Below are 19,262 nucleotides of genomic sequence, written 5' to 3' on the forward strand. Positions count from 1 at the left end.
AGATATATATTTACATATTTACAGTAAAACAAAGAATGTAAGTAAATAAATGCTTAATAATTAACAATTCTTTATGAGATTTACATAAAGGTGAAGAAACACTCAAATTATTCAGAATTCTTGAATATAAAATGTATTCTAAGCACTCTCCAGGTGAAGGAATATTTTCATGCAAAAATTAGTAAATTTTTAATAAAATTTTTAATAAACATCAAAGTCAAATAAATATATATCCTATTTGGTTTTTGGATTTGGTTTTTCAAGATTCTCGATTTAAACTTGTGTGTTGAAACATATTTTATAGTATTTGGGAGGGTCATTTTGCCATTAATACACACACACACTGGTTCTTTTTCATTTTTATTATTATTATCATTATTATTATTATTATTATTATTATTATTATTATTAGTCAATTGGTCAAATATTTAGCCAGTTAACTTGTCTATTGTTCAACTGATCATTTAGTCAATCAATTAATCAGATAGGTTTGTCAAAGTTCTTTTCTCACCATTCACAGTGTCTCAAAAATAACCTACAAATGACAATTAAAAGAAGCATTGCCAAACCTACCTGATTGATTGAGCACCCAAACAATCAATTGAACAATCAATTTGTTAATTGATTAAACAGTTAATCAGTTAACTAATAATAATAAAAGAAGTGAAATACAACCAGTGTTTATTAATTATTAGCATAATGACCCTCCCAAGATACAATTTACATGTGTTCTTATTTTTCTTGTATTTGATTTTGATATCCTTATTGTTACTGTTATTTTTATAGTTGGCATTTACATTTTTGTTGAAGTTAGTGTTGTAGTTACCTGAGTACTTTTTATTGTAAAATAAACACTGACACACTTAGTATAAAAAGCAAGAAAATTTCTGTTAATAGAACAGTAGAATAAAAAGACACTATTGGTGTTTAGTATTGGAAAATTGTAATACAAATAATTTAACCCTTTTGTTGCCATATTTATTATGAGATGCTCCATGTTTCTTTCAATTAATTTTAAATATAACAAAGAATTTAGTAAAATAACTTAGTTATCATTCAGCTGGTGTTAGGAACATAAATTGTGACTAAGGTTTGGTGGAAGATTTTAATTCAAAACTTTTGAAAGCAAGACATTTGTACTACTGAGCAAGAGGTGGTTTCAGACAAGCTGGTATCAAAAGGGTTAAGAATTGTTTCTCTATTATATATTTTAACCCTTTTGTTACCATAGATATACTCTGTATTTCTTTCAATTAATTTTAAATATAACCAAGAATTTAGTAAAATAACTTAGTTATCATTCAGCTAGTGTTAGGAACATAAATTGTGACTAAGGTTTGGTGGAAGATTGTAATTCAAAACTTATGGAAACAAGACATTTGTACTCAGAGCCAGGGGCAGTTTTAGCCGGGTTGGTATCGAAAGAGTTAAACCAGGTATATATAACCTCTATTGGGAAACATGCAACATGATTCAAAGTTCATCAGCAAGCAGGCCACACTATTAAGAAAATTCAGGGTAATTTTTCATTAGATGTGCTATTTTGAAAGTCACACAGGTTGCAATTTGTCCATGAATGGTTTAAGCAGTGGAATATGTTTTATGTCATGAGGAAGAAATGAAATCTAATATGTCAGACGTTTGTTTTTCTTTGAAGAATTAATCAAGGCTGTACCCGTATCAAGGAGAAGTAAACATAGAACAAGGCTTAAATCAAGCTAAAAAAAGCAAAGCTAACAGTTCAAAAGTAAATCAAGATTGAAATGGTTTGATGCACCAAAGTCTCAATGTGGAATTTGGTTGATATGTGTTGCTATTAAACCAGCTAGTCTTCTTTTGGCAGTCATTTGTTGCTATGTACCAGCAAGCATGTTTTTGGTAGATGTTTGTTGCCATGAATTAGTTATTCTTCCTGTTGCTATAGAACCAGAAAACCATACTTTCGTAGACAATTTTTGTTAACTGAAACACCCAGTTTTTCTTTATTAAACACACGTACTATTGAACTATCCAACTTTTCTTTTAAAGACACAGTGTTGCTATTGGACCTGCTAGTTCCCCTTTGACTGTTGAAACTATGAGCCTTCCTTTAACAGGATTAAATGGGTTGCTATTGACACAGCCACCAACCTTCCTGCTACAGAATCAGACAAGTGTTTCTTTTATAGATACTTGTTGTCATTGAGCTATCCAACCTTTGTTTAGCTATTGAATCAACCAGCCTTTTGTTCTTGGCCAAGTTGAAAACTGGGGTCGATGTAATTGAGTTACACACACACACACACATACACACACACACACACACATACACACACACACACTGATGCCCACCCATCCACTGAAATTGCTGGCTTTATGTCAGAATTTGAAATCGATGTTACATTGAGATGATTCATAAAGTTATTTGCCAGGATAAGAGCAAAAAAATGTGTTTTAGGTGTGTAGTTCCCAGGTCATGGTTTTCAAACTTTCTTATTTCATGACACTCTGGAGATCGAATTTTTTAAAAAATGAATTCCACACTCCATATGGAACATTAAAATAATAATAATAATAATAATAATAATAATAATAATAATAATAAAATGTGTTTTAGGCATGTAGCTCTAAGGTCATGGTTTTTCAAATCTTCTTATTTCATGACATGCTGGAGATCAAATTTTTTTTAAATGAATTCCACACTCCATATGGAATATTAAAATAAAAATAATAATAATAATAATAATAATAGTAATAATAATAATAATAACAATAATAATAATACTAATAATAATAATCTGCTTTGACTCTTTAGATTTTAAACTAGCCATATCATACCCAAACATTCTATTTGATTTATGTTCAAACCAGCCATATTTGGGCTCTCACACCTACCCTACAATGTCATTTTAAAAATAAACAATCACATCGTCGTAATCTCAAAGCTACGACATAACTTCAAATGTTTACTTCAAAACGATGTGAATTAATAAGTAGTAAATTTGACTGAGTAACATGAATGCTGAAGGGTTAAAGTAAAAGAGAAAAGCAAAAGAAAAGAAAAAAATATGGAAAACTATTGCCTGCCTTATTTGATTAATCACACCTTTGATTAATTAATTATGAATAATACCTTTTTTTTTAAAGATGTCCAATGACTGGATGATCACAAGTCTTAAATCGTAGTTTTTTTCTTCAATCAATCATGGTGCATTTACATAATCCCTGTGGTGCACCAAGGACCAATACTCTAAGGAATTATATATATATATATATATATATATATATATATATATATATATATATATATATATATATATATATATATATATATATATACATATATATATATATATATATATATATATATATATATATATATACTGAGGGTGATAAATTGAATATTAATTTAATTAACATCAATTTAAAACCAGTGGCCTAACATTAAAAAAATCTGAAAATTCAGAAAAATTGTATTACAAGCGTATAAGAAGGTATGACCACTAAGTGGACATCCGATATGCTAGAAAGAGGTCATCATTGTGGTTGGGTCGTTGATGACCTCTTTCTAGCATATGAGATGTCTACTTAGTGGTCATCCCTTCTTATACGTATATATATATATATATGTGTGTGTGTGTGTGTGTGTGTGTGTGTGTGTGTGTGTGTGTGTGTGTGTGTGTGTGTGATTATATGAAATAAAAGAGTATATAAACACATGTATATTTCTGCTTGACTATATGGAATTAGTTTGTGTGTGTGTGTGTGTGTGTGTGCATATGCATGTATGTATATTTTTGAGTGACTATATAGAATAAGTGCGTATATAAATATGTGCATGCATATTTCTGTGTGAGAATATAAAATGAGTGTATGTATGTATGTATGTATGTATGTATGTATGTATGTATATTTCTTTGTGAATATACTGGGTAACTATGTTTATATCTATGTGACTGTCTGGAATACGTGGGTGTATACATATATATATATATATATATATATATATATATATATATATATATATATATATATATATATGTGTGGATATTTCAGTGTAGCAATATTGAATGAATGAATGTATGTATGTATGTATGTATTTATTTATTTATTTATTTATTTATTTATTTATTTATTTATGGGTTTCAGCCAAGTGGCTGTGGTCATGCTGGAGCACCACTGTATGTATGTATGTATGTATGTATGTATAATTCTCTGTGACCATAAGGAATGTTTGTCTGTCTGTCTGTCTGTCTGTTTGTCTGTCTGTCTGTGTATGTGTGCATGTGTGTATTTATCTGTCACTGTCTGGAATAAGTGTACATATATTTCTGTGTGACTATTGAACAAGTAAGTGTGTGTGTGTGTGTGTATTTGTATATTTCAATATGTCTCGATTGAATGCAAGTCCATAAAATATCACATCATAAAACGATTTTTAAAGAAATTGAGATTGAATTCCCTAATTCTAAGCATTGAGTGTTATAAAAGTGACTGGTGAGAAAGGTAAAATTTTATATGATCAACCTTTTTTTTTCTAATGTAGAAGTGTATCTACCATTGTGATAAACTAACATGTCCTTCATCACAGCTATGTTGCTGATAGATCTATAGTACTGGCAACAAAATTTCTTAGAAAACAATGGCATTGCATAGGTTTTGTTCACCCTGAGTGGTAGCCAAACTGGTTACCGACATCCTTAAATGTAATGTAACTTTGACTAAAGCAAACCTATGTATGTAAAACGGTCATTCTTATGCCAATTGTTGTTAGGAAATGTTTTGCACTTCAAAGATTATTGGTAAGGAAGTAAACCTTGACATCTATACAGGGTATCTCAGAATTAACTATCTATTCCAGTGAAATCAGACAATTTTTGTTTTTTTAAACTGACTTTTATTTATATTTATCATGTTTAATGTGTGTTAAAAGTGTATTAATTTTTAATTTTGTTTTTAATTTTATAATTTTAATGATTTTTTTTTTTTTATAATTCTATTTTCATTACTATCCTGATTATCTGTCTACAACAGCTTTTTGTTAATTTGGCTGCAATTATTCTTTCTACTTCCGCACCCCACAGGATGGAGCAATAGTTAGCAGTGCAAGGAATAACTCCTAAAATGCTTCAAAGAGTGATTTGCAATGCTAAGGATAGATTTGAAATTCGCAGGGAGACAGACGGAGCACAGGTTGAGAATTTTCAATAAAGTGGCTGTGTGGTAAGTAGCTTGCTTACCAACCACATGGTCTCGGGTTCAGTCCCACTGCATGGCACCTTGGGCAAGTGTCTTCTGCTATAGCCTCGGGCCGACCAAAACATTGTGAGTGGATTTGGCAGACGAAAACTGAAAGAAGCCCATCATATATATGTATGTATATATATATATATATATATATATATATATATATATATATATATATATATATATATATATATATGTATGTATGTATGTATGTGTGTGTATATGTTTGTGTGTCTGTGTTTGTCCCCCCAACATCACTTGACAACCGATGCTGGTGTGTTTGGGTCTCTGTAACTTAGCGGCTCGGCATAAGACACCAATAGAATAAGTACTAGGCTTACAAAGAATAAGTCCTGAGGTCGATTTTCTCGACTAAAGGCGGTGCTCCAGCATCGCCGCAGTCAAATGACTGAAACAAGTAAAAGAGAGTAATTAAGAATTAAACATAAAATTCTGTTAGTTTTTTTTTTTAATTTGCCTAATTCTATGAAAATAGATTGCTGATTTTGGGACACCCTGTATTTACACACATATACACATGCACACAAAGTGAGAGAGAGAGAGAGAGAGAGAGAGAGAGAGAGAGAGAGAGAGAGAGAGAGAGAGAGAGAGAGAGAGAGAGAGAGAGAGAGAGAGAGAGAGAGAGCGAGGGAGAGAGAGAGAGAGAGAGAGAGAGAGAAAATCCTTGACAGAGATCAGGTTTACCGGGATAATTTTTTGTTACTGAGACGAGACTTTTTCGATTGAGCCGATGCCGATCTTAGTGATGATGCTGAACTCGACCTTAACGAAGGGCTTGAACTGTTAGTTGTGTCACTGTAGTCCACAGGACTTTTGTCCAAATCAAGGGGCTGAAAACCCCGTAAGTTTGTTATATTGTATTGGTTGCCCGTGTGATCCCAACCATAAGGTACATATTGCTCTGAGGCACGAGTGTTCCACAAAGGTGCCACTTTTGGCTGCATGCGTTTTACAGGATTTTCACGAAGAGAGATAAATTTATTTTTCTGCTGAGGTTTATTTTCAGGCTGGGAAACGGTTTCTGGTTCAGTTTTAGGTTTTACATGGTTTTCCAAAGTACTTTCCTCTGGTTTCTTCTGTTTATCTTCCTTCTTTGTGCTTCCATCTTTATTTTCAGGAATTGTTTCTAAGGCCTTAGCTGCTTTTGATTTATCGATATTGATGTCCTCGCTCCAGGCAGCACTCTGTAGTGTTGACATCAAGTTAACATTCTTCTTTTCTGATGCCAAAACAAATTTGCCATCCATGTCTTTAATATACATCTTCTTCTTCATTTCTTGAATAACCATTGGTTCCTTTGTATTTTTCTTCAAGTGTTCTTTTACTTGCTTAATTATTTCTTTTCCATAATACTGCAAAACAAAGAGTCAACTTATGTACGTTTAGTTATTCAACACTTTACAAATATAAACTTATTCACTTTTCAGTACTTTACAAACACAAGTACAAGGTGATATCAAAAAGTTCTAGGACTAGTTTTGTAGCATGCCAACAGATGGCAGCACATGGTTTCATGTGCAGTGAGAGATAGCAGTGACCTTCATGAGGCAGTGTGTTGAGTGACATTGCTGTGTTTACTTTGCAAGTCGTGAAATTTGTGCTTTTGTGATCATGCGTGTGCTGTAGTCTGCGATTTTGTCATGGGCAGGAACAAAGACCCAATGTGAAATTTTGCCTTAAACTTGGGACGTCTGCTACAGAGACATTGAGCATGCTTTGGTAAGCTTACAGTAACGAGGCAATGGGTTGTACACAATGTTTTCAGTGACATGGGTGCTTCAAAAGCAGAAGAATGTCCCTGAGAAATGATGAATGATCTGGAAGACCCACCACAAGCATCACCCCCAGAAATGTGGTATTGTGCATCAAGAATTCATCCCCCAAGACCAGACCGTCAATCAAGAGTCCTACGGTAACGTTTCGAAGTATTTGAGGGAGGACATTCGGTGAAAGCAGCCAGATCTGTGGAGCACAAAGAATTGGATTCTTCACCAAGCTCACCTCACTCGTGAGTTTTTTCACCAAAAGCAACATGGTATCACCTTCGCACCTAAACTATTCACCAGATTTAACACCTGCAGACTTCCATCTCTTCCCAAAGATGAAAATGCAATGTTTTAACACCGTTGTTGAGATCCAGAGCGAATCTCAGAAGGTCCTCGGCTCCCTTATGGAAAACAACTTCCAGGCCAGATTCCAAAAGTGGCAGGGAATCTGGGACCGGTGTATTGCTGTGCAAGCTGACTATTTCAAAGGAGCTGATGTTAAAACTTAGGGAACATAACTAGTCCAGGAATCTTGTGATACTATCTCATACATCTACATGCTTAAGCATTTTCACACTTTACATCATATTCACAATATTCTTATATTTTACATATAAATATATTACAAGCATTTGAACCAAATCTCCAACCTCCATTCTTCTTTATCAACCAATTAGAGGAAGTACAGTTCTATATTTAAGAGATGAGGAATTATTTACATTATTTACATTATTTACATTCAACGGATATTTATCCTCATCTTGTTTGTTGTTAACACAACGTTTCGGCTGATATACCCTCCAGCATTCATCAGGTGTCTTGGGGAAATTTCGAACCTGAGTTCTCATTCCTAAGCTATTTTTCGATGTTATTATTATTATTATCATCATTATTATTATTATTATTATTATTATTATTATTATTATTATTATTATTATTATTATTATTATTATTATTATTATTATTATTATTATTATTATTATTATTATTATTATTATTATTATTATTATTATTCAGGTCACTGCCTGGAGTCGAACTCAGAATCTTGGGGTTTGTTCCTTCTCGAGCCATGCCTGGCTCATAAAGGCCGGTTTCCTGGTTTCATTGGCGTATAGGTTCCCCACCTGGACGGGACGCCAGTACATCACAGGTGAGCTGCTAAATGCAGGAGGAAAGAGTGAGAGAAAGTTGTGGCAAAAGAGTCAGCAGAAGCTCACCATTATCTTCTACCGGAGCCGCATGGAGTTTAGGTGTTTCTCTCATAAACACACACATCAACCTGTCTGAGATTCGAACCTGTGACCGTGAGTCTGCTGCTCTAACTAGTAGGCCATGTGCCTCCACACTTTCCTTATACTTCACTCATATTTTAACCATATCTGACCCGCATTTAGCTTCTATTTATACATATTTCACCCCTACTCATATTCAACCCCCTATTTTCACCCACATTTAATGCCTATTTTTCCATAAGTTATTTATATTTTACTCACCTTCCAGTTGGATAATGCTCCCTTTCGCTGTGTAGCCCTTGTCTTATTTGAAACCTTGATTACCATAAGACCCCTGGGTGGCCTCGATGACTCTCCACTTTCTCCACTTTTTGTTATTGGAATGGAAAATTCTTCTTGAAATTCTCTCAGTTCTTTCTCTGAATAACTTCGTTCCAAAACAGATATTGTTTTTGCCCACTGCAGACAATGGAATTTATTAATTATTAACAATCCAACAAAGTACCCTCTTTGTGGTCACTTGACAAACTAGAAATACCAGCCAAATCACCCTCACTTAACATCATACTATCATTACAAAATGAAGGGAGATACATCAGTTAGTGTTACCTGAAGTACACCTTCTAAAAACATTGGGGGTGGTTTTTAATTATTGGCCCCTTAAGTCAGCATAGGCCTCTTGGGCTAAACATTATCAAAGACAGCATCAGCATCATCATCATCATCATCATGTTTATCTTTCCTGATTGCCACTTCATCAATATCATTGCCACCACCATCACCGCCACCACCATCATCTGTGTTACCACCATCTGATGTTTAGAACTTAGATAAACATGAAATTTTAATGAAACGTTTTAGTTTACATCACTTTAAGATATGATGAGGTGTGTACTGCTGTCAGAGCCCACAGAAAAGAAAATCATAAGAAAGGAAAGGAGAAGGGGTTTTCAGGTATTGTAGCGGTGTGTACTAGTAAATGATTGGACAAAGGGTCTGGCGCCAGATTTGCATGGGATTCTAAAGAAAAAGGTAAAAATGGCTCAATAAAAACAACACCAGTCTCTCTTGCAAAACACACGCATGCACACACACACACACACTCACACACTCACAAACACATAAATACACACAAATACTCATACACACAGATATATGCACACATGCATGCACACAATCAAATTTGTAACTAGTAATAAGTTATGTCATACCTGCTTTTTCCATTCAATCTCAGCCTTGTTGATGACAGACTGGTATGTGTTTCCCATCATAGCAATCAACATATTGAGTAAAAGTATTGGAATAAGGATCATAAAAACTATAAAAAGGAGTTTGGTTAACGTGGAGTAGTGAGCTTGGTTCATGTGATCATACTGTTAAGGTAATAAAAGACAGGTGAAAATTAATGATTTTTTTAAATGATTATTGAATTTTTTATTAAAATTTTGACCACCGTAATTTGTCCTATTGCACCACCATATAATTTGTCCTATTGCACTTCTACACATATTTGTCCTTATTAAAAATAAATGCACCCTTTTTAAGCCTAGCGAGGCTCATGGGCCCGGTTTTCCAGTTTCAATGGTGTATGTGTTCCCCAACTGGATGGGACGCCAGTCCATCGCAGCGTTACTCATTTTTGCCAGCTGAGTGGACTGGAGCAACGTGAAATGAAGTGTTTTGCTCACGAACACAATGTGTTTCCCGGTCCAGGGATCGAAACCACAATCTTGTGATCATGATGCTGACTCCCTAACCACTAAGCCACGTGCCTCCATTTGTCCTTATTACACAACTACATATAGTTTGTTTTATTACATTAATGCGTATATTTTGTTTTTTATTACATGACTACATATATTTTGTCCGATTGTACCACAGACACGTGTATTCTTAATGTAGTTCTGAGATGAGCTCAGCAAGAAACATTGTGACAAGTACAATCCAGTAAAAGGGCTTTTAAACACTTTCTGTCTACCCATTTTTACTCACATGCTTGGGTTGACCCTGTTATATAACAAAAACAAAACATCTGCTGAAGATGTTATGCATTGGGATTGAACTGGGGGGCTTCATGACTGAAACAAACTTCTTAACCATTCAGCCATGCTACATCATTTTGGATAGTAAACTTAATATGTCACCTCCAGTTTAACACCACCTTTAAAAGAGGAGATTCTGTTGCAAGAGTTACACCCAGGTTTCTGCTCTAAGGGGATCAATATCCTTTTTCCTTGCTCCCAATAATTTCAGAATTCATGATCCCTACAAAAAAAAAAGATCATGGGTGCTGCTCTGTCTCCTCTGACTCAGCCCCCCAAAAATTAGTATGAAACTTTAACTAAAAGTATATACTTGTTTCTCGGTCTCCCACTAGCCTCAGAGGCCCTGAAAATGATCGTGAATGAAACCCTTTCTCTTTTAATTAAGACATAAAAACATTCTTCTGTATAAAATCTGATGTTGGACTTTTTCACAAGCATGGCTGTGTGGTTATCAAGCTTGTGTTGCAACCATATAGATACAGGTTCAGTCACACTGCACGGCACATTGGGCAAATGCCTTTCTACCATGGCCTCAGGCTGCTGAATGCCTTGTGAGTGAATTCGGTAGATGGAAACTGTATAGAAGCTTGTCATGTATACCATGCCAAAACAGACAACTGAAGCTTGGAACAACTCTCTCACCAGCCAGCTCTGGCCAAACCATCCAACCCATGCCAGCATGGACAACAGACATTAAATGATGATGATGTAACATATAAAATGCATGCATATATCTGTATGTGTGTATGTGTGTGTGTGTGTGTGTACATGTCTGCATTTGTTCCCCCACTCCCTAGTGCTGGTTTGTTTCCATTTCCATGACTTAGTGGTTCATCAAAAAGAGACCGATAAAATATGTACAAGACTTAAAAATAAGTCATAGGGTCAATTTGGTTGACTACAAAAATCCCTCCAAGGTGGTGCCCCAGCATGGTCACATCCGGTAACTGAAAAGACGATAAAAGATATAAACGATAATACATTCAGTAAAACTTACCGAAAATTCTCCAAGAGTCATCTGAAATAGATTGATTATGGTTGCAACCAGATCCCTGAAGGTGGTTATGCTTGAATCATCGATATCCCGAAATAGAAAGAAAAACGCTGAAAAGAACAATTGGTACGTTTCTTGTATAAAGCAATTTATAAAAAAAGGGATATTTTAAAAAAACAAATAGGGTGGGGGTGACTCTTGGTCAAACTGGAGTTAAGATAACATGGGCAACCAAGCAGGTCAACTGGGTAGTTCAAAAGCAATAACAAAATGGATTAACCTTTTAGTGTTTAATCCGGCCATATCCGGCCCAAATATTCTATATGTTTTATATTCAAACCAGCCATATCTAGCCTCTCACACTTAACCTACAGTGACATTCTAAAAATAAACAATCATATCATTGAAACCTCAAAGCTATAGCATAATGCATGATTAATTCAAGACAATTTGAATGGAAAAGTATTACATTTAACAGAGTAATTTGAACACTAAAGGGTTAATAGGGACAACTAGATCAATAAAGACAGCTAAATAGGTCAGTTATGCAATTAAATGGGTCAGCTAGGGCAACTAATGGGTCAACAATGAGAACTACATAGGTTAACAGGGACAAATAGGTGAACATGGACAGGTAAATATGTCAACTTAAGTGACTAAATGGGTTGATTTGGACCAATAAGCAGGTCAATAGTACATAGGGTAACAAGGACAACTAGGTCAATATGGACACCTAAATAGGTCAACCCAATTAAATGGGGTTATAACTAAATAGTCCAACAACAATAGCTACATGAATATGTGAGTTAACTTGGACAGCTAAATAGATCAATTGGGTCGACTTGGACAATTAAATAGGCTAATAGCAATGACTATATGGGTCAACATGGACATCTAGATAGGTCAACTCATATGACAAAATAAATTACTATGAATACGAAAGGTAGAAGGAGTGGCTGTGTGGTAAGTAGCTTGCTTACCAACCACATGGTTCTGGGTTCAGTCCCACTGCATGGCACCTTGGGCAAGTATCTTCTACTGTAGCCTCGGGCCGACCAAAGCCTTGTTAGTGGATTTGGTAGATGGAAACTGAAAGAAGCCCGTCATATATATGTATATATATGTGTGTGTGTGTTTGTGTGTCTGTGTTTGTCCCCCCAACATCGCTTGACAACCGATGCTGGTGTGTTTACGTCCCCGTAACTTAGCGGTTCGGCAAAAGATTTGCTCGACTAAAGGCTGTGCTCCAACATGGCCGCAGTCAAATGACTGAAACAAGTAAAAGAGTAAGAGAGTGTATCACTCATAGGAACTGTACTTCATACACTCATGTGTTAGACAACTGTGTTAGTAATTACACCAAAGAATTAAACCATCAAATTTAGCACTTCTAAATGTTTTTTATAGGATTAACTAATAACATTTATCTCCTCTTGTGTTACACAAGTAATATAAGTATTTACACATAAAGATGTCTTATATAATTGTACATAAATATATAGGTATATGAATATGTATTTATTACCTTGTGCAAAAGCTCCAACCATAATAAGATATATGATAACGAAACGAAAGACATCCCCAATTATCATTTTATATACCATCGTCACAAATGGTCCCGTTAGAACCATACCACTAAATGAATAGAAAGAGATACAAATATAGTGACAGCAGTAATGAATGAAATCATTGAGCAATAAAATTCAATTAAACAATTACATCTAATTATTATCGAGACAATTACTTGTCTTTCTACAATTAGGTACAGGTATGGGTGTATGATTAGGAACCTCACTTTGCAACTATGTGCTTTCGAGTTCAATTCCACAGCACAGCACTTTGGACAAGTGACTTCTACTATAACCCCAGTCCTGACCAAAGCATTGGTAGTAAATTTGGTAAACAGACATTGTGCAGAAACTCACCATATATATATATATATATATATATATATATATATATATATATTTATATATATATATATATATATATAATAATATAATTATAATAATATAATTATAATAATATTAGGGAAAAATTCCAAATTTACAGGGAAAAATTCAATTTAATTTATCAAAATTAAATTAAATTTCACAATATATAATATATAGATATATAATTTAGAGAAAAAAAAAACAATTATTTAATTCATCCATGAAAATCCTAATATTTATTACTTTGTACTTTTTTGATTTTTATTATAGGTGTTTTTAGTGTATTTACTTATTAAATTTTTCTATATGTGACTGTGGATTTTCATGGATGAATTAAATAATTGTGGGGTTTTTTTCTCTAAATTATATATATATATATATATATATATATATATACATACAGGGTGCGGTGAATAAACTGTTGTCTAAATTATGCAAAAATGAAAATAACACTGATATCTCATTTTAACAGATATGTTTACTAAAATTACATAAAAATATCTTGAAATACTAAAGAGTAAGTTTATTCAATAAAATCGCCATTGGCTTAAACCACGGCCTCCAGACAACTTCAGAATCTCCTGCAACCCTTCTGGACGGTCTCCTTGTTTAAGTTGGTGACTGCTGCCATAATCCTTACCTTCAGTTCATCTTGTGATCATGAGTGTTTCACCCTGACCACTAGGCCATGTACTTTCACTTAGGGTGTAAACTTCTACAGAAAATTGAGAGGGAAGGACTCTAGGTAAACGTGTACAGTTATACTTAACAAATATCTGGCATCCCTAGCAACTCCGTAGATGTTATGGATGTACTGACTTGCCTTTCTTTTGGGGTGTATCCATCAAAGAAGAGGTGGTAGGTGTATTTGGGGTTAGAAGCTTGCTTTGGGGAAACAGGCAAGGCAGCAGAGGTGGTTAAGCTGCTGTTTCTGCAATACCATTGACCATGAGGAAAAAGCCAACAAACCAAACCCTTTTAGTTGTAACAGTTCATTTGAAGACAATCAAAAGTTAAGGGAAAGAGGTTTTATTTTAAAATGTTTATTTGTGAAAATAACAACACCAACAACATGAACTTACCGAGCAAAAAACAGTAAAACACACCACGAACCAGGGACAGCAATAATCATAAGGAAATCTTCTGCACCTTCTAGCTTTGCAAACCTCAGTGGGATGCACAACAGTGTCAGCAAACAGCACATGACAAATATGGTCTTTGATGGAGCATGAGACTGAAATAATTCAAGCAGAACATAAAGGAAGTCTTAAAGAATCTACATGAAAAAAAGAAATAACAAAAATGAATAAAAGACACAACAAAATTATCAATGTTAGAATGCTTTCAGGAAGCTGTTTCTCCTCACAGTGCCATAACACTGTTAGCATTCATAAGTTCATCAAATAAAAGCGACTTTAAATGCAAGTCTGGGCACCATAATGAGAAAGTGACATTTGAGCTATCAAATCAGTAACTAATAATATATACCAACATCACTGCATGAGCATGAAACCAGACAGGTCTTGTGTGTATGTATATATGACAGGCTTCCACACAGTTTCCATCAACTTATTTCTTTCACAAAGCTTTGGTTAGCCTGAAGCTACAGAAGAAAACACTTGCTCAAGGTTCTACACAGTGGGACTGAACCCAAAACCACATGATCACAAAGCAAGCTTCCTAACCACACAGCCATGCCTGCACCTGCAAATGTATCAAAAATATCAAGTGGGAAGTGTGTAATGGCTTAGTGACCCTTATCAAGGAACCGTCCCCCGCATTTGATCCATTCTAATTAATGCCAGGAAATGCATTAACATAACGATTTTCAATCTTCTCAGTTGGTAGATATTTCATAGAACAATTAAGTTTTTGGTCAGAAAATTTGAAATTTCAGACTTACAGAATTTTTCAGGAAACCTTTTATTCCAAGTTGGTACAAATCTTTTGCACTTAATGACAGCACAAGAACACAGAGTATACAGACAATTATCTCGCAAATGAATCGAACCTGATAATGAGAAAATAGGAATAAAGAAATAATAATTAAAGCAATGCATAGTTTCTTTATATATGAATTAATTAACAAATGAAACTTTTTAATTAAAGAAAAGTCAGCGGCCCTGGCAACAATGACGTTCGGATGGTGCTCTTAGCACTCCACTAGCACGGATGCCAGTCATGCGGTGCTGTCATCAAATTTGATTTCGATTTCATTTGCTTCAACAGGTCTTTGCAAACATGAAAAGCACATAACAAAAATGATGATGATGATGATGATGATGACGACAATGATGATAATGATATATAAATCTGTATAACAGAAATACAACTCACAGCATCTATTGCACCTCTATATTGAAGAAAACCACTAATAGGTCGTGTGTACACAGCGATACTCAAGAGAACCAGGTGTAAGAAGGCGAAAACTAGTAATTTGAAAAATCCTCTCTGAAATAAATAAATGGTGAAAGTGATTACATAATATACATAAACAGCAAAGTAGCAAGCTGGCAGAAACGTTAGCACACCGGGCGAAATGCTTGGCAGTATTTCGTCTGTCTTTACATTCTGAGTTCAAATTCCACCGAGGTCAACTTTGCCGTTCATCCTTTCGGGGTCAATAAATTAAGAACCAGTTATGCACTGGGGTCGATGTAATCGACTTAAACCGTTTGTCTATCCTTGTTTGTCTCCTCTATGTTTAGGCCCTTGTGGGTAATGAAGAAATAAATATATACTGTCTCTAAGGTGGCGAGCTGGCAGAAACGTTGGCACACCAGGTGAAATGCTTAGCGGTATTTTATCTGTCTTTACGTTCTGAGTTCAAATTCTTCCGCGGTCAACTTTCGAGGTCGATGAATTAAGAACCAGTTGTATACTGGGGTCGTTCTAATTGACTGCCCCCCCCCCTCCCCAAAAATTTCGGGCCTTGTGCCAAGAGTAGAAAAGAATAAAAAGCAGCGAGCTGGTTGAAACGTTAGCACACCGGGTGAAATGCTTGGCAGTATGAACCTGCGACCTCATGGCTGTGAAGCAAACTACTTAACCATTCATCCAGTAGAAATAGTAAAAACTGTGATGCCACTCACCTGAGCAAAGGTTTTCCATTTTTCATCTAGTAATTGTTTAATAACTTTACCTTCCATCATATCAAGATGCTCGTCAGTCTCACCATCAAGGATGAGGTTTAAAGCTGTTGTCCATGCTGTTGGTAACGGAAAATTAAAAGGTATATAAGGATCTTAAATAATTTTAACTGAACAAAAGTGGAATGGGCAGACGATTGCAGGTTTAAGGAATTGGCAGTTGATATCTCGTCATTGAGGTTGAGTTTGGAGTAAGTATTCTCCGGAGGTCATCCCATGCTAACATGGGGAAATTGATATACAAACGAACATCACTTGTATGATAGTGAAACTTGCTTAGAAAAATTGCATAGGTGTAGGAGTGACTGTGTGGTAAGTAGCTTGCTTACAAACCACATGGTTCCGGGTTCAGTCCCACTGCATGGCACCTTGGGCAAGTGTCTTCTACTATAGCCTCAGGCCGACCAAAGCCTTGTGAGTGAATTTGATAGACGGAAACTGAAAAGAAGCCCGTCGTACCAGATTTGTGGGTGGTGTAAGGTCCCCTCCCAACCCAGAGTAACGTGGTGGTGGAACAAGGAGGTAGACAGGGCTATTAGACAAAAGAAACAAGCTTGGAAGGACTGGAAGAACGGTGGTAGCAGGGAATTGTACCAATGTGCCAGAAGGGAGGCTAGGCGACAGGTTTATTTAGCCAGAGGGGAAGCAGATAAGGAAAGATTTGCCAATGTTCTGCGCCGTGAGGACCAAAGACTCGAGGTATTTCGTGTTGCAAGACAGTGTAGGAGAGAGAATAGTGATGTTGTAGGAGAGAAATGTGTTCGCATGGATGATGGTACGCTTGCATTAAATGAGGATGCAAAGAAAGAGGTCTGGAGATGCCACTACGATAGATTGCTTAATAAAGAGAATGAATGGGAGAAAGAGAGCCTGCCTTATGTCGACCCAATAGAGGGACCAGCTATCCGAGTTGATAGTACCAGGGTAGATAAAGCAATTAAGAGTATGAAGACTGGGAAAGCCCCCGGCCCATCAGGAATCACTGCAGAGATGCTCAAAATATCTGGCAGTGTTGGCTATAGCCTAGTCACCCGTATTACGAACCAGGTGATACACGAAGGAGTCATACCCTATGACTGGTGTAGCAGCATCATAGTCAACTGCTACAAAGGTAAAGGGGACGCTTTAGATACAAATAATTACAGAGGCATCAAGCTGTTAGATCAGGTTATGAAAGTTACAGAGAGGGTCATAGCCCAACTAATTAGGGAGCGAATCAATTTAGATGAGATGCAGTTTGGGTTCGTGCCAGGTAAAAGCACTACTGATGCCTTATTTCTAGTGAGACAGTTGCAAGAGAAATACCTAGCTAAGGATAAACCTCTGTACCTGGCTTTCGTTGACATGGAGAAAGCCTTTGACAGGGTCCCCCGATCCCTTATCTGGTGGTCAATGAGGAAACTTGGGATAGAAGAATGGTTAGTGAGAGCTGTGCGAGCCATGTACAGAGATGCTGCCAGTAAGGTGAGGGTTGGAAATGAGTACAGCAATGAATTCCGGGTAGAGGTAGGGGTCCACCAAGGTTCCGTCCTCAGCCCCCTATTATTTACCATAGTCCTCCAGGCAATCACAGAGGAGTTCAAGACAGGTTGCCCCTGGGAGCTCCTCTATGCTGATGACCTTGCCCTAATTGCGGAGTCACTATCAGAACTAGAGGAGAAGTTTCAGGTGTGGAAGCAAGGTCTAGAATTGAAGGGCCTTAGAGTCAACCTAGCTAAAACCAAAATCCTAATAAGTAGGAAGGTAGATAAAACACAAACCCCTTCAGGTAGATGGCCCTGCTCAGTATGTAGAAAAGGAGTAGGTAGTAACTCTATAAGATGTACCCGGTGCAAGCTATGGACACATAAGAGGTGCAGCAACATCAAAGGCAGGTTAACTAGCAAGTTAGTTTTTGTTTGTGGCAGATGTTCAGGTGCAATAAAGACTGCAAACAAACAGGAAACAACTTCTATCTCATTCCAGGGTGAAAAACTAGAGGTAGTCGATAGCTTCCGCTATCTGGGCGACCAAGTTAGTAGTGGGGGTGGGTGCGCTGAAAGTGTAGCTGCTAGAATAAGAATAGCCTGGGCAAAGTTTAGAGAGCTCTTACCCCTGCTGGCGACAAAGGGACTCTCACTCAGAGTAAAAGGCAGACTGTATGACGCATGCGTACGAACAACCATGCTACATGGCAGTGAAACATGGGCTGTAACTGCTGAGGACATACGTAAGCTCGCAAGGAATGAAGCCAGTATGCTCCGTTGGATGTGTAATGTCAATGTGAATACCCGTCAGAGTGTAAGTATCTTGAGAGAAAAGCTGAACATTAGAAGCATCAGTTGTGGCGTGCAAGAGAGACGATTGCGCTGGTATGGACATGTGGTGAGAATGGAGGAGGATAGCTGCGTGAAAAAGTGCCACACCCTAACAGTTGAGGGAACCCGTGGAAGAGGTAGGCCCAGGAAGACCTGGGCTGAGGTGGTGAGGCAAGACCTTCGTACATTGGGCCTCACCGAGGCGATGACTACGGACCGAGACCTTTGGAAATGGGCTGTGCGTGAGAAGACCCGGCAAGCCAAGTAAGATCGTTGCCAGTGCCCCTGGACTGGTTCTTGCGCGGGTGGCACATGAGATGCACCATTTTGAGTGTGGCCGTTGCCAGTACCGCCTGACTGGCTCCTGTAGGATTTTCGAGCGAGATCGTTGCCAGTGCCCCTGGACTGGCTTGTGCGGGTGGCACATAAAAGACACCATTTCGAGCGTGGCCGTTTTCGTGCGGGTGACACGTAAAAGCACCCACTACACTCTCTGAGTGGTTGGCGTTAGGAAGGGCATCCAGCTGTAGAAACTCTGCCAAATCAGACTGGAGCCTGGTGTTGCCATCCGGTTTCACCAGTCCTCAGTCAAATCGTC

General features: G+C 36.7%; 1 protein-coding gene across 1 annotated transcript in view; it reads right to left on the reverse strand.

The window, feature by feature from the left end:
• Positions 1-5,801: 5,801 nt before the first annotated feature.
• LOC106882030 (transient receptor potential cation channel subfamily V member 5) overlaps positions 5,802-19,262 on the reverse strand; it is a 44,595-nt gene continuing 31,134 nt past the window's right edge. Inside the window, exons 8-16 of the mRNA XM_052966702.2 lie at positions 16,311-16,426; positions 15,556-15,669; positions 15,122-15,229; positions 14,301-14,452; positions 12,810-12,919; positions 11,288-11,394; positions 9,457-9,618; positions 8,507-8,704; positions 5,802-6,599 (exon numbers count right to left, since the gene is read on the reverse strand). Of these exons, the coding sequence (XP_052822662.2) occupies positions 5,928-6,599; positions 8,507-8,704; positions 9,457-9,618; positions 11,288-11,394; positions 12,810-12,919; positions 14,301-14,452; positions 15,122-15,229; positions 15,556-15,669; positions 16,311-16,426 (1,739 nt within the window). The 3' untranslated portion in view covers positions 5,802-5,927. The remainder of the gene's footprint in view (positions 6,600-8,506; positions 8,705-9,456; positions 9,619-11,287; positions 11,395-12,809; positions 12,920-14,300; positions 14,453-15,121; positions 15,230-15,555; positions 15,670-16,310; positions 16,427-19,262) is intronic.

The sequence above is a fragment of the Octopus bimaculoides genome, chromosome 3 (genome assembly GCF_046866305.1).
Source record: "Octopus bimaculoides isolate indiv1 chromosome 3, ASM4686630v1, whole genome shotgun sequence".
NCBI lineage: Eukaryota > Metazoa > Mollusca > Cephalopoda > Octopoda > Octopodidae > Octopus > Octopus bimaculoides.